The 22,103-nt window shown below is 39.9% G+C and overlaps 1 protein-coding gene across 1 annotated transcript in view; it reads left to right on the forward strand.

Annotated features, from left to right (window-relative positions):
* LOC136577884 (dynein axonemal heavy chain 11-like) overlaps positions 1–22,103 on the forward strand; it is a 390,521-nt gene that overhangs the window by 272,218 nt on the left and 96,200 nt on the right. Inside the window, exons 57-62 of the mRNA XM_066577803.1 lie at positions 106–341; positions 1,338–1,460; positions 7,926–8,130; positions 12,337–12,501; positions 19,119–19,259; positions 21,394–21,564. Coding sequence (XP_066433900.1) covers positions 106–341; positions 1,338–1,460; positions 7,926–8,130; positions 12,337–12,501; positions 19,119–19,259; positions 21,394–21,564 — 1,041 coding nt within the window. The remainder of the gene's footprint in view (positions 1–105; positions 342–1,337; positions 1,461–7,925; positions 8,131–12,336; positions 12,502–19,118; positions 19,260–21,393; positions 21,565–22,103) is intronic.

Raw genomic sequence — 22,103 nt, forward strand, 5'->3', positions numbered from 1 at the left:
GGTGCTTTCTCAGCTTCCTTCATGAGATCTTTGATAGGGGGCTATGCATGTTTAGTTGATGGTTACAAACCATTTATGCTCATTTAATCTATTGCCTGTTTTTAGGTTCCTATTCCAATGACAGAAGGTCTTGATCCCATATGTATGTTGACTGATGATGCAACTATTGCAGAATGGAACAACGAGGGACTGCCTAGCGATAAAATGTCTATTCAGAATGGTACTATAATGTCAAACTGTGAACGATGGCCACTAATGATTGACCCCCAACTTCAAGGCATCAAGTGGATTAAAAGCAGATATGGGTCCAGGCTGAAAGTCATTCATCTAGGCCAGAAAGGGTAATAACATCCTATATAACATTCAATAAAGAAAATGAGTTAGAATTCACATTCAAACCTAAATGTATGTTGTGCTCTGTTCTTATAGATCTATACTTTACCTAGTCCTACAAGTTCACTGAATTGGGGTAACCTTTGATTTTGCCCTGTCTGTAAACCCTACATACAAACCCTCACTACCTCCTGCCATCGCAACTCAAAAATATCTCTCGGATATTCCTTAAACTCAAGTCAACAAAAATGCTAGAGCATTGCACTCATCATCTTCCATCTAAATTACTTTAACATCCTCCTCTGTGGCGTCCCATCCAACACTCTTGCACCCCTAAAAATCCATCCTCAACTCTGCTGCCTGGCTAATCAACTATTCCTCATTATTCCTCTGCTTTTTCTCTCTGCCAATCCCTTCATGGGCTGCCCATTGCAAAGCGAATTCTCTTCGAAACATCAACAATAGCTTAGAAGGCTGTCCACAACCTGCCCCTTCCATATATCACTGACCAAATTTTTCAATGCCTCTGCATATGTAGTCTCTGGTCTTTACAAGACCTTCTCTGCTCTCCTAATGTCTGCTCCTGGCACAACTGTCTCCATGATTTCTCCCACATGTCCTCCATACTCTGGAAATCACTACTCTTACACATTAAGCTCTCACCCAGCAGTGGCATAGCTAAAAACTCATGGGTCCTGGTGCAAAGTTCAGCCTGGGCCCTACCTCCTAATGTCCTCAGGATAGGTCATCAATAGTGGATCAGCAGCAGAATTCAGAGGGAGCTGTGTCTGCACTACCAACCATGGGCCATTGCAGTGTTGACAGCACTCTCGTATTCCAGCACTGACAGAGGGCGGATAAACAGCTGACTGTCAGGGATCCTGAGAGGCGGACTCCTGCTAATCAACTATTGATCCTGAAAATAGATAATCAATAGTAAAAGTTCCAGTAGCTTTTTTAATAAATAGTTTAGAATGATATTTTTGGTTTAATGTCTTCTACAGCTATGTGGATATCATAGAACAAGCAGTTGTGACTGGTGACCCAGTTGTGATAGAAAACTTGGAAGAATCTATTGACCCTGTGATTGACCCATTACTTGGACGACATACACTTAAAAGAGGAAGGTAATAATAATTTTCTTATAAACCACTAATATGTCTACGTAAAATTTGTGTCTTTATGGGGGTCATTGTCTCACAATCACATCCATGACAGAAGTTTGTAGATACATATGAAGCAGATTAGCCACAGTGAGTGGATCATAGATGACCTGCATTCTCATGGGTAATTAGCAAATGCACTTCTATTTATGATGGGATTAATGTAACTAATACATCCTTAAGGGAGAATGATGCATGTTGTTGAACATGCTGAAGTAGGCAAGTCCCATTTGATTAATATATCAGTTTCTTTTAACCTTGAGTAGGTCACAGTATTCTCAATGGGCTCTAAAATAGCATTGCGAATGGCAGTGAGCACTGGTTGAACATGTACCTATTGCTTCCTACATTTGTGTAATGTTATATTACAAAATATTCATTCGAATTAGATTTCTCACCTTGAGCAATTTTTCATGAACATTTTTTGGGGGTATAAACAAGCCTAACAAGGGTATTTATCTTTGAATGACTCTGAAGGCTGGAGCAAACACTGTGCCCGCAGCACAATCCAGAGCACTTCAATAGTGGGGCAACCTATGCATAGTCACTTGGAACCAGGATCTATGGATCGACCTTGGATGCTGTCATGTCTCTCCTTTAAGATTCAGAATGCTGGAGCGTCATCGATGGCTGTGACCAATGATATTGACTGTTGCAAAGAAGTGAATGGGAGGTCACATAACAAGCCAATTATCTGTTAGCATAAAGAGAAAAAACTACTAGAGTAAATAAGTATATATCCTAAAAAGGAAGAGTATGCATGAGGGGTCAATTTGATTAAAGTGTGATATACAGATCAGATCAGAAGGATTACATAAAGTTATATTAAGAAAATGAACTTATATAAATAAATATTTATAATATTGTTCTTTATGTCCCTTGAAAACTTTTCACACAATCCAATATCATGCGCTGCACTTTCACATTAGTACGGGTTTATTCTGCTCATTGCCTTCAGTTAATCAGCAGTATACCCTTTGCTAACCTACCTAGCTATATTGCTTTGTTGTTTCAGACCTCTGGTCTAGTTAATATTGCTGCTAGTCAGTGTGCTCTGGTGTGAGTTATCCTGCTTGTCTACCTGTGTTTATGACCCGGCCTGTTTTGGACTCTTGATTTTGGATTTCTGCTTGTTGTGTCTTGTTGTCCTCCCAGGTCTGATCCTGCTCTGTGTGCCTGACTTTGTATCCTGTACTTCCTTGGCTTTGGTGTTTTCCTCTAACTACTCAGTACTGACCCTTGGCTTGTTCTCTGGCACCCTCCTGGTCCTCAGTCTTCCCGTCTGCTCAGTGGTTTGCGGTCGCTCTGTGGACATGACAAGGGGGCTCTTTTGACCCAAATCCAACCCCCGTGAGGTGGGTGAGGAAGACCTGGAAGCCTAAAGACTCTACTAAGCAGAGCACTTAGTCACACCACTGCAGACTATTTAGGTTGGACCTGTATCATTATACTGAATGAATGAGCAGTGGTTTGAAAAGTCTTGCAAGGTCATTTCCATCGGGACGACCCTCACAGCAAGAAAGAAACTCCATGTTCCTGTTAAGTGGGTGGCAGTATTGCTGCTTAACCATGGTCCTCTTGATGTCACCATCAATCGAGATCAACTATAAACAATTTATTTTTTAAATTCATATTGGTTTATACTCCTTTAGATTGTACAGGACCTAACAGTCCTAAAAAACTGTTGGCCATTGTAAGGCTCTGCTCATACTTGCATCATAGTTTTATGTTTTTAATAGAAACCACGGTGCATAGCCCGTTATCATCGGCCTCCTACGGACCCCATTGAACATAGCCTAAATGAGCCTTAACATGATCTGTGCGGAAAAGCATAGGTACTCCTTGAAGAATTACTTTATAATCCTCAGAAAACACTTTTTTATGATACACTAGAAACACTAGATTTCTGTTTTGATTACCACAAATTTACTAATTATTTGCATGAGCCTCTTTTATCTGCTACAATGCACAATATATCTGTGTGTCTGTGTACAGTTTTTCAACATCAGCCTACTTCTTCTGATCACAAAATCATAATTATTTTATGGGGTTAAAAACAACCCCTTTAATAACAGAAATCGGCCTAAGAATCAGCTGGCCCTCAACATGGTAATTCTATATATCACCCAATATGCAGATGAAGCAAATTTTACTTTAATTAGGTTAGCGTGGCACAGAAAGTTATCTTACCCCGATTTTACATCTGCGTTGGAATCTCCAGCCAGAGATTCCTTCAAAGTTCCGGCTGCAAATACTGGAAGAAAAAGGTTTGCATGCAGCGCTTTTTCTTCCATCTCAAAACCAGGCAGCTGAGCGGAAAGTGGGCTGACCCCACTATAGTCAATGGAGTCCGCCCAGCGGTGTTCGGTTCCGTCCACAGATGGAACTGTTCAGCCGCAGGGATTCCCCATCCCTACTCCACGAACGGAGCAGGAAAGCGGAATCCCCAGTTTCAGATGTGAAACAAAACTTAACCCATTAAAAAGCTATTGTTCACTTTTCTTAAGGCAACCAAATGAATTGTAAGGCAGGTCAAAGTGTAAATAAACCACGCTGATAGTACGGCACACCGTGAAATAATGTCACCTCAAGCTAAGGGAAAATACATCTGTACGATCTACTTTTGCATAAAATTCCAGTCCTATCAGTGATAGAAATATCCTGCAGAATAAATCTCCGAGCTCCAAACTTCCATAAATATTATCTTAAGCATCTTAATATGGGCTAATGTGCTACATATAAGCTGTCAATCTCCTTGTCCGCCAGGATCTGCAACCTCTCTAATCACTGTAAATGTATTTTTCTTCTAATTATATCATGGAAGATTCCATCAGGCGCTGTTTGCAGCCTATACATGGTGTTTTTATTTCAAATAATCAGCATTTCATCTCTGATTAGGGTCACTTCATTATTCCCAATGTCTAATTATGCTTATCAATTACAGTAATTTATTTTGATAGCACATTGCAGGTAACCCAGGCAGTCGTCTCCTTAATTACCTGCTATGGAAGATACATATATCTGTGTGTGTTACGGTGGCCGTGTTAGCATTGCATTTTTTTTTTTGCTATATTTTCCAAAATATTGGCTTCCTTGCACAAATGCCCTATCAGACACCCCCAGTTCATAACTGTAGCAGAGTCCTCTACATGCTGAGTATTGATCCAGCTGAACGCACTTGCACAGTTCAACACTACTCTGAAAGGTATGTTTAATTTCTCACTCTCTTGGGGGTATTTGATTCAAGGAGTGATTTCATGGAGCGTTGTGACTCAGAAAATGACTACTACTTATAACACTTTGGTTGTCATTCTGAATTTCAATGACTGTTGACTTCAAAACAAACACTTTGGCAGACAGAGGTGAGAAGGAAGCTTGCAGAATCTGCCGTGTATACAAAACCCTTAAGAAAAAGAAAAAAGTATTTCTAAAGATAAATTAAAGTTCCATTAAGGATCAATTGTAAATAATACAGATACGTCCATCGGTACTACCAAATATATTGGCATTAGAGGAATTGCTCTTTTAAGCACTCTGAAAATGATATGATTTCTTTCATTCCCTGGGCTCTGCCAACCCATCCACAGATACACTGCATGTTTTCTTATAGCAGCTGTAGGTAGATATCGAGTTTGATCATAGATTATATGATATAATGGACAGAGGCTGTTCACATTAGGATTTTACCATCTGTCAAGTGTATATGTATTAATAAACCAAAAGTTACACAATGTATTGCTTGGTGCACCCATCAACTATAGTTGATACAATGTAGTTCCAAAGTGCATGCTTTTGACTACGTTTGACCTCCCTTATGTTTGTGTACATTCTTTTTTTGTGGGCTAGAAAAGCGCAGGACACCATGATTTTCTGTCCCACAAAAAATTATTTAAACATGTACTTGTTTTTTTTACATTACAGTCAATGGAAACATGTAAGCACATGGCTGAACATTTCCCTGCAATTAACATATATGTTTTTCATTATCAAATGTCTTAAAGAAAAATAGTTCAACTGCTAAACTTTATTAACCCCTTTCCTCCCCATGACGTAGGGGTACATCATGGGAGCGGGGTACTTCCCGCAAAATGATGTACCCTTATGTCATAGGGATAGCGCGAGATCATAGCAGATCTCACGCTATCCCGCAGCGGGAGCTGGCTGTCACTAGTAACCAGCGTCCCGCTGCGACAGCGGGGGGCATCGGAGATGCGCGCCACCCCTCCCGCTGTTAATCCCTTCCCTGCCGCAAATTTTTAGCATTTTGCCTCCCAAAAAACGCAAAAAAAGTGATTTTAAAAAGTGTGTACTCCAAAATGGTAGCAATAAAAACTACGGCTTATCTCGCAAAAAATAAGCCCTCAGAGAGCTCCGTCCATGGAAAAATAAAAAAGTTATTGGACTTTGAATGCAGTGAGTTTAGAAAAAAAAAATATTTTCCAAAAAAAGGGTTTTTATTGTGGAAAAGTGGAAAAACCTAAAAAAAAAATAAGAATTTTGGTATCATTGTAACCGTACCGTCCCACAGAAAAAAATGTAGTGTGTCATTTATGCTGCATAATTAACGCTTTAAAAAAAAAATCTATGGCAGAATTGATGCATTTTCTCTCCCTACGATCATAAAAAAAATAATAAAAGTTTTACAATGTAGTCTATGTACCCAAAAATGGTACCAATGAAAACTACAGTTCGCCACGCAAAAAACAAGCCCTTATACGGCCGCGTCGACGGAAAAATAAAAAAGTTATGTTTTTTAAAAAATGGAGATGAAAAAATACAAAAAATCATTTGGTCCTCAACGCCAAAATAGGCCATGTTCTTAAGGGGTTAAAGAGTCACTCTGGTGATTTTTTTTTATTCATGATGTAGCTATCGCTCAAGTATATAGAAGAGGCTAGTGTTACCTTGGTTAGTTATTTCTTTCTGTCTGAAACTTCTGGCCTCTTTTTCCTCAGATGGTCGTGTGATCTCAATGCTAAACAGCTCTGTTCTGCTTGGGGTTATGTAGTCATCTTCTAGTCAAATTTTCAGTTTGTGTAATGCTGATCCCTACCACGGAAACTGCCTAGATGGGGACACAGTCACTTTTTTTGTCACAGTTACTAATGATAATCACACAGCTCCTGTCACACAGTTATAAAAGAGGAGATAAAAGCTCACCCTCCTGGTTGTATACTTGTTAGTTTTTTTTAAATCTAAGTAGGTCCAAAATTCTGAGCTGATTAATTTTTGTGCATATATTTTCCTGCTACAAAGCTCCAGATGTCCTGCTTTCCCCAAAGCATGCCTAAGTTTTCATTGAGCTTTCTAAAATATAACAAGTTCTCCTTACTCGCTGTTTGCAGTGTTTCATGTTTATAAATTTTGATTTTCAGGTGATCTGAATGCATTGCATTTTCAGGCATAGGGCATGTATCAAGCCTAGCATTCTGCCAGTAGCTCACCATTCTGTACTTCCTTTCCCTCACTTCCCAATCAGCAGGGAGGCAGTATTTGAATGCCCACCCCTCCACTCTCCCAGGATAATTGTAGGAGTTGGGTATTCAGAGACATTCTGTCAAATTGATTAGTAAACCCAAAGTAATGTGTGCACACGCACATGCTACAACAGCAGGAGTGGCAGCGAATGTGGAGATTGCCCACAGTATCTGCAGATCTTTCAGCCTGTGAGTGCACAGGAGCCGGTAAAGATAGCCCCTCTTCCATAGCTTAGAAAATGAAATATCCCAGCATCTCATTACCTACTGAAATGCACTACCTAACAACAGACAGTGGTTTGCAGAGCTGGAAGGGAGACCCCCTGTAGCAGCCTTGAATCACAGTGCTAGAAGGAAAAAATAATTTTAAGTATATTACGAGATTGATGAGAGAGACACAGGCTATTAGATGAGCATAATTTGCCTGAACAGTTAGCGCCCCTTTAAAATAGATATAAATTTTATTAATAAGCTTCCGTCTGTCTGCAGTCACCGCTACTATTTGTGCAGGGGCAGACATAAATAGCAGAGAGTTCCCGTGAAAGAACAGCATATGGGCTCCTTACTCTTCCATAGCTCATCACAGTAAACCTTCCTCGAGTCAGGGAAAGCTGAATGACAATATAATTGCTATTGTAAATCAGACTTCATAGGGTTTGTTTGCAGTCTGTTACTATGTGTACACATAGGTCTAAATAGGAACTGTAGCACAAATCTGTATGACATTTGTAATTAAGACTATTTGCAGAGTTGTTTTATTTTTCAATTTAAATGCATGTAGACAATAGCAAAAATTATTTGTGAGGTTGGACATAGCCTTTTTTTAAATTAGCCAATGCATAAGAATGCAGCACCCTATTTCAGTTTGCTCCCGAGAAGCCTGCTGCTGACTCTTCAGAAAAGATCCCTATAGACTACAGTTTTAATATAATTTTATGTTCATAATTTGCAGATACATCCGAATCGGGGATAAAGAATGTAAATTCCATCCAAAATTTAGACTTATTCTTCACACAAAGCTCGCAAATCCCCATTACAAACCGGAAATACAGGCCCAGACAACGCTAATCAACTTCACTGTAACAAGAGATGGTTTAGAAGACCAACTGCTAGCTGATGTGGTGAATCTAGATAGACCCGACCTAGAACATTTCAAGGTAACAGTTTTCTCGAATTGACAGTGATACACTTCTTCCTGATATCATTTTACTTTAAACATATTTTCTAAACATATATATTTATACATTTCTCTGGTGTGTCAATTTGGGTCTGTATTTCTTATAATTCAAAAGTGTTTTATTGAAAAGCTACATGTTCAAAGCTGAGCAATTAGTTGTCATGAAATGCAATTTACAGTAAACATCCTGAAATATTTTACATCCGTATAATGCAGTATGAGTTCTTTACTTTATTTTACATAACCAAAAGAACATTCCATACTCAGCAATTGGTACAGGACACCGACTATATGGACAAAACTTAAGAAGAAGAAGAAGGTTAAAACCAGAAGTAGAATGGGCAAAATTAGGGAGGGAAGGGAAAGAAAGAACAGGAAAGCAAATGATTCCATCATGCATGATGGCGGAAGAGCCCCTGTGATTGTTTAACTTAAATCATATGGACTGGTAAGGTTGTATAGTTAAGAAGGTATAACACCATTAGGGAGCCAAGTATTTAGTCATTGGGAGGAACAGAACAGAATCCAAAAGGCCCAAGTAGCAAAGAATCTAGAGTAAGTGTTATTGTTGGGGCTTATGTTTCTTAGATGCAGTACTCAAGATATCTATTAAGGATTTCCTTAATATTACAAAGGGGTTTTCCGACAACGTAAAATTGCTCTACAATCACTTTGTACTTGTGATTCCTGCAACCAATCACTGGCTAGAAAGGTCACTGCTGTGGCCAGGGATTGGCTGCAGCAGTCACAGGTCCTGGCCAGAAGTAACCAGGAAGTAAAAGGTGATTGGGGGGCAATTTTAAGTTGTTGGAATACTATTAGACTATTGGTAGAGCTAGCTTAATTTATTGAGATTTGCTGATAAATGTCTCATTCTTGTCTGATTATATGAATGGGAGGATTGGATCGTGGAAGAAAGGAGAAAGGGAAACATTCAGCAACTGCATCTGCCCCTCTTTTATTAAAAAGAGATGTCAGGGCAAGCAGATATCCAGAAGGCACATGAAGGAGCCTTCGCATTGACAATTTGACTAGTGGCCCTGGACCCAGAGCATTGTGGGAGTTCAAAAGATAACATGATTTAACTTACTGCGACCCTTTCGTTTTAAAAAGGGAGGTATATTACCTGCTGTCGTTCTTGTATGCTGATGTCCCTCTGATCCATTGGTTTGGGATCCTGTTTTCATCAGTCCAAGATGGTCACTGAAATTTTCTATCTACCCAATACACACTGTTCAAAGCTCTCTGATTGCCTAGCACAGATCACATGAGCATCACTAGCCAATCACAGAGCATGTAAAGTGCATTTGTAGTGTAACACTACCAATGCACTATGGGGATTAGGTAGTTTGAAGATTGTGTCAGCCATTGTGGACATTTGAAAATGGGACCCAGAACTGGTGGGTCAGAGGGGCATACTCACAGAAGATCAACAGCAGCAGGAAATATATCTGCTCACTGCTGTGTCAGGACAAAATGTCCCCAAACTGAGGGGTTGCTTTAAATTGTTACCAAGTTAAGCAAACAATTTGCAAAAGTTACTGCCCATTGTAGACATAAACTGTATTTTGAGTAGAGAGGAGTAGAGATAATCTCTAGAACATTTCTGCAAATCATACTGAACAACAAAAAAAAAGTTTCCATAGTATTTCTTCTACACAAAGCAGAAAGATATATTTTAATCACTTCCATTGAGGAGTGAATCATGGCTGGAATACCCATCCATAAACTATGATTATGATTTAAATGCTCAATCAGACAGAAACTGTGAGTGCCTTTGATTTCTTAAGGTGGTCATCGAGGAACAGCACTATAATGTCAATGCTTTAGAGGTGCTCCTAGTTTGTAACAAGCATCATGGATGTATTCCACATTCTATAGATGGGCATATGAAAGCAAATTGTGCACCCCATCCTGTAGTCTGGGTCTACTAATATCAGCATCTGAGGAGTACATTTTAATAATGAGTACATTCGAATGTTAAAAGACATTTAGTACCCAGTTATGTAACCTTTTAACGACCACCCACATACCTTTTTATGGTAGTCCTTAAGGGTCCCTATTCTGATGCAGTCACTTTTTTAAGGCATTGCATCAGAAGCATGGCAGGGGTCTCCTGTGCCAGGTGAAGCGGATGCTTGGAGTCCCAAGGGGTTGCTATGGCACCTGGAGGCTTAGGATATCGTCCCTGGGTCTGCCAGCTTAAGTATAGCAGTGTATTATAAGAATGCTAAAAGATGGTAATATTCAAGTCCCCTAGTGGGACACAAATAAAACGTTGAAAAAAGTTTAAAAAATTAAAGACGCCAAAACCCCAGCTTTCTCTTTCTACTATGTACAAAAAAATAAGAACAAAAAACAAATCTGGTGTTTTTGTGTTTACAATAATGGAGAAAAAAATTATTTCAGTACTTAACCCGCATGGGGCATGTCATGAGAAAAAATGTAAGATTAGAAATCGATTAAAACATTGTATCGATTAACTAATAGTACCATTAAATAAATACCTTTTTGCGGGATGCATTGTAGTTATTTCTTAGTGTACAAAAATAGCAAAACATTAAAAAACTGTATAGACTTGGAGTCACTGAAATCGTGCTCATTCAGAGAATGAGGTTAACAGATTATTAATTTTGCATGCTGAGTGCCATAAAATGAAATCCGCCCCAAAAAATGTCAGAATTTCTTTTTTTTTCCCAATCCCCCTAAAAAAATGAATAAAAGCTATAGAATAATATGTACCCCAAAATGATGTTATAAAATAATACAACTTGTCCCATAAAAAACAAGCCCTCATATGGCTACGTTGATGGAAAAAATAAAGATTTATGGATTCTGGAATGCGACAATGAAAAAAACTGAAATATTTGTTGGTCATTAAGGTGCAAATAGGCTTCGTCCCTACGGGGTTAAGTATTGTGTACATGTACCTTTTTTGTTTCCTTTACTTGTTAAAGCAGTAGAGTCAGTAATCACAAAGTAAAAATGTAAGAAAGATAGTGTGATATAGAGAAGAAGATACATCCAGACTAGAATACACACCAAATATAAAGGAATAAACAGGCAGTTCAGGGTCTAATGGCTCAATCTCTCGACCCGCTCCCAGGCCTTTAGGTATATCAAAATGAAGGGAGACAATGGAAAGCAAGGTGGAGAAATTTTGAATAGTAGACTCAAAGATAAGGAGGGAAGAAGGGAAAAAAGGCAGAAAGTAAGAAGAAAAGAAGTAAAGGGGAAAAGGGGAGCAGCCTCTGATTGGATAAAAACTTCAGGAAAGATACCATTCAGCTTGAATCTCAAGGGAAATTTCAGAATTCTGAGTTGGAATTCTATCTGGTAATACCATGTTTTGTAAAATTTGGCAAAATGCAAGGAGGATGTCATGTTCTCTATACACACCACATCACTGACTTTGTAGAACCAAAGCGCAATTGAGAGAGTATCCATTTATCTCCACAGCTAAGAGATGCACTCCTGAGCCACCATCACCACGAAGGGGCGGATGTGCATTTTCCTTTAACATACGTTATATATATATATATATATATATATATATATATATATATATATATTATTAAGGTTGTGTGAGATTATAAAAAATGGTCTGCTTTTTTTGTACCATGGGCTGTATCTGATACCTGATATCTAAGCTTCATAGGAGTAAATGGAGTCGTGATGCAATACCAGACTCAACCCATAGACAATACACAGTTTCTCGGGGAAAAAGGGCAGACAACTCCACTTAGTCTGGTGTTTATTCTTTGCCTTGTTCATATGCAGAAAGGGATTCAGGTCTGTAAATGAAATGCAGATTGTATGTACCGCAACATTCAGATGTTTCATAGAATATTCCAAATAAAATATTTTCTACATTAATAAATTGTAAAAGAAATACCGCATGAGGCTCTAAATCCGATACTCCAAAAACAAAAAGTGCAATAATAAAAAGGGCATTTAAATTTTTTGTGAGTAAATGCAGTGAATGAGGAATAAAATGGTCATTTGAATGTACCTGATAAAGCCCCAAATTATCCTCCTTTTCTTTCTGGATATTAGTCTTGACCTTAAACGCTTTAGAACTATTGTAGAATGTTGAATAATCAGGAAAATTAAAAGGTAGCAAAGTGTATTCCCATTGTTAGCATCGTTCGAATTACAGGTCTAAAACTTGCCATTTTCTTTTCAGTCGAAGCTCACAAAGCAACAGAATTATTTTAAAATTGAGTTGAAAATGCTTGAGGATGAATTACTGACACGCCTATCAGCAGCAGAAAGTAATTTCCTGGGGGACACTCTCCTGGTGGAAAAACTGGAAACAACAAAACACACGGCAGCCGAGATCGAAATGAAGGTAACTGAAGCTTTATCACAAGCTGGAGGCTGTTTAGAAATATACAGTGAGATATCACCGGCTAAGAAAATGAGAAGACGAGGATAATGTCTTGTAAAAAACTAATTGTTACTCGCCCCTGACTTCCTGGACCTTGCTGATTTGTGCATTGCTGTCCCTGACTGTAACCTTCCATTTTTCTCATATTGGTAGTAGAAATACATACAGAATATACATTGTACCTCAACTAATTTCTTGCTACAGTGATGACTCTTTCATCAAAGTGGGATTCCTCATAGAACAGGTACGATCCATCGGAATGCATTTTAATACTAAGGCTATATTCACACTGGCAAATACAAATTCAATTTATTTCGTTTTTCTTCTGGAAGTGATTTTTGTTTTTGTAGACTTTTGGAAAATCGAGTTGTAAATCAGACTTTCAGCACATGCCAGGAGGAACCATCCTATTCACTTTAACATTTTTTTTTTCCGAGCTGCAGGTATATGATATTTTTTTTTCTTGATGATGCATACCTAAAATCGTACAGTCAAATTAGTGTTATTTTTGGACCTCGAATAGGACTAATTTTAATGCATGAGCCTAATCATATTCTCAGGTTAATTAGAATAATCTTCACCATGAGGAAAAAGTAACATGTAACTTGAAAGAAATGTATTATCAAAAATTAGGAAGCATAGAAACATACACAATCATCACTGATTAAAATGACACATCGGGGTCCCCCTAGTTATGATGTTAAATCACCGCAAACCTTGTTGACAGTTTTAAGTTACAATAATTATGTTGATTTAACCTACAAATATGTTTTCTATGTCTACAACCGTGGATAAGTGTCTATACCAGTTGCATGAAACTGCTCTTGGAAAAAAAGACTATTCTTTCCAACAAATAGTGGATCTATAGAAGATTGGGTAATCTGGGATTTTCTAGCAATTTACAAATGTTTTTACGTTCCTCCGTGCAGAAACGGTGGGATTGGTTATCGCAAAGACGTATTCCAGCATGTTAAATATTTTTTTGTGCTCAGTATACAATGGGATGAACAAATGTAAAATGTTTATATGGCTGAATCAAGTGGTAGAGTAAAATATCTTTTTAGTGAAGATTTAGGTGATGACTTTATATAGTCCCAAAGATGTTACTCTGTCCCAAAATGTATTTTCAAAAACAAACAGTTAAAGAGGTAATCAGCTTGCCGCACATTCCTCTATATCCACTGAATGTGCTAAAATAACAAAGGGATCAGTACTTGCCCTTCCTCTGCCGCCACGATTCAGTGCTGCAGCCCCGCTGTGGTGCTGGTGTTTATTGTGGCAGGTGACGTCAGCGGAAGCCATATTACCACTGCAGCCAATCAGCGGCTGCAGCATCACTGTTCTTCATGGCGCCGAGGATGTGTACGCTGATGCTAAGAGAATGGGTGTTGACACTGTAGCCTCTGATTGGCTACAGTGGTCAGGTGAATTCTACTCGCGTCATCCTCCACAGCAAACACAGGGATGACAGCAAGGCTGTAGCACTGGATCGAGGCAGCAGAGCAGAGGTAAGTACCAATCCTTTTGTTATTCTATCACAGTTGGTGGTATAGGGGAAATCTTGTTCGGTAAATGTAGAACCACTTTAAGATATTAATAAAAAGGCCTCGGTGCCTTAGACCACTACCCTGTTTCCCCGAAAATAAGACGCGTCTTATATTAATTTTTGCTCCCAAATATGCGCTACGTCTTATTTTCAGGGGGTGTCTTATTTCGCCGCGGCAAATCCGTCTGTGGCCGCTAATCCCTCAATTGGCCAGCTTTGTGGACGAAATTTCTCAGAAATCTCGTCCACATGGGACAGCAAATCTGTCACGGCAAAGCTGGGAGAAGCCGGTGTTGTGGTGCGGATTCACCGGCCACAGAAACGGAAAAGCGTGCAGCCAGGTCACTTCAAAACAAGCAGCTGAGTACCGTGGGTTTTGAAGCAGCGCTTTCCCGGCGGAAATCTCGCTGTTTATTGCTGTGGCCAAACTGCAAGATTTCCGCTGGAAATACGCTCTGTGAGAACCCAGCCTTAAGAATCACACACAGGTTGCCTGACTCACACACAGAACCATAAAAATATAAGGGCTGTAAAGTAACGTACCTGTCTGCAGACAGAAGTTCCTGTACCACTTGTAAGCAGGGATGGTATTGCAGCTTCCGGCCACCAGGGGGAGCTCATCACTGCAGATATGTACAGCAGGAACAGAACGTACAGTATGGACTTTTCCAGCCAGCAAGGGGAGCTCACAACAGCACACTCGTACAGCACAGCAGGGACAGGATAACAGGAGACTGTCTGCAGATCTACCTATACATCTGGAGGTAGGAGACAACGGGGATGGCAGCAGGGGACAGGCCTCTTGACTTGCCTGCACACTTTACTATGCCTTACTATCGGGGGGTGCCTTATATTTGGGACTTCTGCAAATTTTAGGGGGTGTCTTATTTTCAGGGGGTGTCTTATTTTCGGGGAAACTCGGTAGGGATGGTGTCTTTATCTACTTCATTGGCTTAGACTACAGGGATGCTATTACCATTAATCCTTGCAATGTTTTGACCCACCAGGGATAGTCTCATTTATCCCTTTACCGCTCTAACCCACCAGGGATATTATCTTTAATCCTTTCACTACTCTAATGATGTCCTCATTAATCCCTCCACTGCTCTAGTACACCAATGATGCTATCTTTAATCCCTTCACTGCTGTAGACCACCAGGAGTCTTGCAGGGGCAATTAAGATTAGCAGGGCAGGAGCATAACTATAGGGGATGCAGGGCATTCGGTTGCACCCAGGCCCATGAGCCTTTGAGAACCTATGAGGCTTTTCTTCTCCATATAGGGAGCCCAGTACTATGAATAGTAGTTATAGTTGGGGGCCCTGTTATAGATTTTGCAGCGGGGCCCAGGAGCTTCAAGTTACACCTCTGAACATATACCTGAATGAATGACAGGCAAGAGCTGCCTGTGATTGGCTGACCACCCCAGCCAATCAGAAGCAGCTCTTTCAGCGGGCGGGGATTTTAATTCCCCACCTGCTGAAAGAACTTCAGTGCAGAGTCGGGAACAGTGTAGACAGGACGTGGCTGAGCCCGGCAGCTGAAGAAAGGTGAGTATGTTTTTTAAAAATTTTTTACACTAGTTTGCCTTGTTTTTCAAGGAAGGCCTTATATTTAAAGCCCTTCCCGGAAAAACAATTAAGGGGTGCTGGCAGCTGGATCCTCTAGCGCAGCTGTCATCTGTGACAGCTGCGCTAGGGAATTCTTTATTCCCCGCGGGGATGAAGAATTCCTTTGCTGCATCTGTCACAGATGTTGCAGGTGCAGCAGGGAATTCTTTATTCCCTGCCGGGATGAAGAAAACATCTGCTGTACGTGGCAGATGTGTTATACATCCCCGCGGGGGACGCAGCAGCGGTGGACAGGTAAGTATATATATACTTTTTTTCACACTAAAATTGTTGTTTTTCAGGGAAGAGCTTATATTTAAAGCTCTTCCCTGAAAAACAATTAAGGGGTTGCGGCAGACCAAGGCAATGTGCACCTGCATACATATATGTTTTTGTGCGTACAGGGGTGCACACATATGTACGCACCTATGTACGCACAAACACACGCTCGTGTGAAGCCACCCGTATGCTGTATTTTGTTATTTACCAACAGGGCAGCTAAATTGTGCCCAGGTTACTGACTATAATAAGTAGTGATGCGTTCTTGCTGAAATATATCTATTCTACTTGATGAAATCCATTATGGCCATATCATTACAGCTTCTACATTTGTACTTCATGAAAATGACCTAATGTATTGTGCTAAGTTGTCCTGATATGGAAATACAAAAAAAATTTGAAAAGATCCATTTGGGCAATATTGCCTGATGTCAAGTGACCCCCTAGAACTAGCGTGGAAATGTTGGTGACTCCGGCCTTTATTTAGTTTCCATTTTAACATTTAGTAGCACAGAAAGTTATCTCCTATTTATTATGCAGAGAGTCGCTGTTTTCTGCTTGACCTTCACTTCCATAGACTGTTAATAGTCGCAGCACATTTATTTGCAGAGGTTGCCGAGCGATGAAGGAGGTAAATTAACACCATTTATACTGTTTCAGAATATTTTTGGAGTCAATTATGCACATTCCTATAGACTTATGAGCGTGAAATATGGTTTCTAATATTCATAACATTGCAATGAATATTTTTATCTGGCTTTCTGAACACAAGTTAGTGTTTTGTACAGCATGGAGCTAAATTCAAATACATGCTCATCAAAGAAAATGATTATGGTTTGCGACAAACACACCCATTTTCAATTGGGATGGGGAGCAATGGAAAATTATTATTTTTTATTTTTAACTCTGTATATGCCAGTATATTTTCTAGTAAAGAAACTTAGGCTCCATATACCTGTATACCGAGTAGGTTTAATAGTTTGATAGTTGTGCTGCTAAATAAGTGCATAATCTATTGCCTAATTAACCTTAATAGAGATGTCCCATGATGATGACCTCTGTCCATATGTTAGAATAGAGAATATGGACAAATAGAGTGCGGACGCCCTCTGTTAGCCTGAATGAGACTTGCGTTATGGCGGGCCCTAGCTATCCATTACATGGATGGCCATTCATCTTATAAGTAGAGATGAGCGAATCTACTCATTTCGAGTATTTACTCGATCGAGCACCGCGATTTTCGAGTACTTCAGTACTCGGGTGAAAAGATTCGGGGGGCGGGGGGAGGCGTGGTGGCGCGGGGGGTAGCAGCGGGGAACAGGGGGGAGCCCTCTCTCTCTCCCTCAACCCCCCCACTCACCCACAGCGCCCCCCAAATCTCTTCGCCCGATTACGGAAGTACTCGAAAATCGCAGTGCTCGGGCGAAAAAGGGGCGTGGCCGAGTAGGCTCGCTCATCTCTACTTATAAGGGTTGCCAACCTGAATTTTTTTTTCAGGACAACATGTCCTAAAATCATGAACAGCTGACATTTTCATGAACACATTCATGAATGCTACAGATTATAAGTAATGCATATCTATAGGTCAGATACTGATATGAACTTATCACAAGCATTTACTATGAAGTGTAAAATAATGCTAATTACAGTTATAACAACCTGCTCCAGTACCACCAGTCCCCCCCAAAAATCACAGAATTTCTGCATCAGATGCAATAAGCATGCCATGGCTTCCAATAGCAAATTTAGCTGTTTACTGGGGTAACCGGAATGGGACCCAGCCTGGTCAGCTGATCGTAGCAATGGTTCTAATCTCAAAGGGGTTGTCTCTGTTGAAACAGCCGCTTTAACTGAATACAGATGAAAACAATTATTAGGTTAAAACACCATAATACTTAAGTTCCGGTTGCACACCCCAGGACTAGATATCAGGGCTTCCCTTCCCTTTTCTAAACGGAAAGTTCAAAGAAAACTATTACTTGAACAGCGTAATTGTTAAAGCAGAGAATAAAATCAAGCTGCGATATATATTTTTAGCTTGCCATCATAAAATGACCAATAAAAGCAAATATTCCTTACGCAATTTCATGTTTACTCCACTTTACAAATTATTTAGAGTTATGTTCAATAAAAGAAAAAGACATGGAAGGAATGGGCCACACTGACATGACACGGGTGATGGATGCATATTTGTAGGCCTCCGTGTAGAATATTGTACAATTGTCCAATTCAGCATATGATGGGTACAATAACATAAAACTTCAGGGTGCTTTTATATAGTCAATAGGGGTACAGAGGTAGCGGTCACACACTGGCCCTGGTGCTCGAGGGGTAAAGGCCCTTCTGTCACATAAGAAGATGCCAGTATTGCCATGGAAGGTTGGAGCTCTCTCACAGATTTTGCATTGGTACTCAGGAGCATAAGTTACACCTCTGGAAATAGTGCAGAGTAGTAAGTAATATATTTACTCTCCTTGTGAATGGAGAATCTGATTGCTGTAACTGTAGTATAAATCATTGATTTTCTTTTGTTTTTCTCCCAGAACATGTAATGATGACACATGATGGAGAGTTAGTTTTCTAATTATTAATTAAGTTCACTGTAAAAAAAAAATGTGCTTAAATAAATTACCATGCTTGATGCTCATTCGAGAATTAGCATACTCGATGGTGCTCGCTACTTGAGCGAGCACCACGCCATGTTCGACCCCGCCCCAGTATTTTGCCCCTCCCCGCTGTGACGTGTCAGTTTTGGCCCCTCCCCACTGTGACACTGCGCACGTCAACAAGAGAGAACACCAAAAAAAAAAGAAAGCTCGGCACCTGATGGGCCCCATACAAAAATGATCGAGACTCCCATTGTAGTCAATGGGATTCATTACTCGAGTAGAGCTCTTGAATTCTATGAAAAGCTCGACTCGAATAATGAGGACCAGAGCATTTGGGTGCTCGCTCATGTCTAATTACCAGTTATGTATTAAACCGTGGTCCACCTACCCAACTATTTTGAAAAAGTCATGTCAACTAAAAGGATTTTCGTTAGTCACAATGGCTCAGCTGAAAAAGCGACTGTGTATTTTTAAAGGTCTATGATTTTTGGATTCTTTAATGTACTTTAAAAATATGTCTGCTTTGTGTCTGCAGGTATTAGAAACCAAAGTCAATGAAGTGAAGATCAATGAAGCTCGAGAGCATTATCGTCCTGTGGCTTCAAGAGCCTCCCTCCTGTACTTCATCATGAATGATATGAAGAAAATCAGTCCAATGTATCAGTTCTCTCTAAAGGTAATAACCGGTCTATTTAATATGAAATATACAACCCCAATTCCTAAAAAGCTGGGACGCTGTGTAAAATGTAAATAAATGTAAAGAAAAAAAGAATGCAATGGTTTGAAAATCTCATATCACCATATTTTATTCCCAATAGAACATAGAATTCTGCCTCTGTAACATGCACTTTTTATACACAGTCATGTGACTTACTAAAATATTGACCCTCCAGCTCATTTTTATTAGTATCACTTTCTTTTCCAGCCTTTTGTTACCCCGTCCCAACTTTTGTAAAATGTAATGCTGCCATCAATTTCTAAATGAGTTAATTTTTAGAGATGAGCGAACACCCTCGTTTCGAGTAATTACTCGATCGAGCACTGCGATTTTCGAGTACTTCCGTACTTGGGTGAAAATATTCGGGGGGCGCCGGGGGGCGGGGGGAGGCGTGGCGGAGCGGGGGGTAGCAGCGGGGAACAGGGGGGAGCCCTCTCTCTCTCCCTCTCCCCCCCACTCCCCGCTGCAACCCCCACTCACCCACGGCGCCCCCCGAATCTTTTCGCCCGAGTACGGAAGTACTCGAAAATCGTGGCGCTCGGGCAAAAAAGGGGCGTGGCCGAGTAGGTTCGCTCATCTCTATTAATTTTTTTAAATGAAATGCAAAAATGTCTCCCTGTCACCTTCTGACGAGTTCTATGATCTATTGTGAATAAAATATGATTATATGAGATTTCCAAATTATTGCATTCTTTTCTTCACTGCGTTGATCTACATTTTACACAGCGTTCCAACTTTTTTGGAATCAGGGTTGTATTTTCACATATGGAATTCAAAATAAATAGGATTGACCGAGATTACATTATACTTCATCAAGCAACCATAATTCACTTCTCCATAAAAAGTATTGAACATGCCAGATGGCTGCAGTTTTCAGTCAGCTTCACTACTAAAATTATACATACACAATTGATTTATATTATATCATGAAGCTGAGTATACGGCAATGACTTAAAGGGGTTTACTGGGACTTTGATGACCCTCCTCCATACGTTGACCTGATTGAAAGGGCCATGGTGCTCAAAAGAGTGCTGCAGCCTCTTCATTGTTTAGCAGGCACAGCATTGTATATTATAGCGGCTGTGCCTGGTATTGCAGCTCAAACCCATTCATATGAATGGGTTTGAGGTGCAGAAAGGCCATGTGACTGATAAATGTGAAGAGGCAGCAGGGGGATGATCACACCACAGCCCATTCAAACAGCAGCCGAGTAGAGGACTTCCACCGATTTTAAATTGAAGACTTGTCCTAAGGATTGATCATCAATATTAAAGTTCCGGAAATGCCAATGTACACTCAAAAAGGAAAAGTGTTGCAATTTCAATGTTGAGGAGTGTACTTTGCTTATCTGAACTGGCTATCAGTAGGAGCAAAAGTTCCATTCACTTGGATAGAGCAGAGTTGTTGTGAGTTGCTCATGGTCTTTGCAACAGACCCTCTCCACCTTGGAATGACAGAATGCTGGTGCCACAAATGGCGCCTCTATTTGCCTAGTGGCATCAGAAGAGCAGCAACCGGATTATTTCTCCACAGAAGGGAGTGATTTGGGTATTAGGCATAAATAAAAAAATTCTGCAATTGCTAAATTGTAGAAGAAAGTTGGGAAATAAAAAAAAGAAATCCATGAAAAACTATCAATGAATAGAAACACAAAATATACAGTGATGACAATTTTGTCCTCAGGAGCCTATAGGAATCTCTTACATTGGCCAAAAACAACTCATATCCAATATTGTTTTGTATATATGAAATTATCCTGTTGCAAATGACAGTTCAAGAATACCCTAGCCATGGTAAATACAGTAATACTATTGATGCAATGTATACTAAAGGTTCCTCTGATATTTGGTAAAATACAATGTCAACTCATATATAATGAATATATTATTTAACAATTGATGTTTGGACATAATTTGAGGTTTGAAAATGTAATTTGACAAAATTCACAGTCGTTTTATTTTTTCTGGGTTTCATTCTTCATCAGAAGAGTCTCGTGTTGTCACTGGAGAGTTAATTGTAGAGCCATTAAGAGTTGTCTTGCTCTGGTCTTCACTGTTAATTGACATAATCTGAATTAATTTCTCATGTGCAGGCTTTTAATATCGTGTTTCACAAGGCTGTGCAGCAAGCAGAACCATCTGATGATGTCCGATTGAGAGTGAATAATCTCATTGACTGTGTGACATACTCCACATTTATATACATCAGCAGAGGACTGTTTGAAAGAGATAAAATAACCTTCACGGCCCAGTTAGCTTTCCAGGTATGGTGCATGGGAGTATTAACTCTACTTGATGTGGCTTCTAACACCAGGGACTAAGGGGCTACATTTAGTACATTCATTTAAGGTGAGAAATAAAAAATATATACAGATGCAAATATCGGTAAGTTCTTAGTGCTAGTAGTTGTTCATTCTATATAGAATTGACTTTATTATTATATATTAACCAGTTCAAGACCAGGTTTTTCTCTCCTTTTAATAACCAGTTACAGTTGTGTTTTTTTATGCATGCATGTTTGAAAGCTTTAAAGGGGTTGTCCCGCGAAAGCAAGTGGGGTTCAGCACTTCTGTATGGCCATATTAATGCACTTTGTAATGTACATCGTGCATTAATTATGAGCCATACAGAAGTTATTCACTTACCTGTTCCGTTGCTGGCGTCCTCATCTCCATGGAGCCGTCTAATTTCAGCGTCTAATCGCCCGATAAGACGCGCTTGCGCAGTCCGGTCTTCTCCCTTCTGAATGGGGCCGCTCGTGCCGGAGAGCTGCTCCTCGTAGCTCCGCCCCGTCACGTGTGCC

The sequence above is a fragment of the Eleutherodactylus coqui genome, chromosome 8 (genome assembly GCF_035609145.1).
Source record: "Eleutherodactylus coqui strain aEleCoq1 chromosome 8, aEleCoq1.hap1, whole genome shotgun sequence".
In the NCBI taxonomy this organism is placed as follows: Eukaryota; Metazoa; Chordata; class Amphibia; order Anura; family Eleutherodactylidae; genus Eleutherodactylus; species Eleutherodactylus coqui.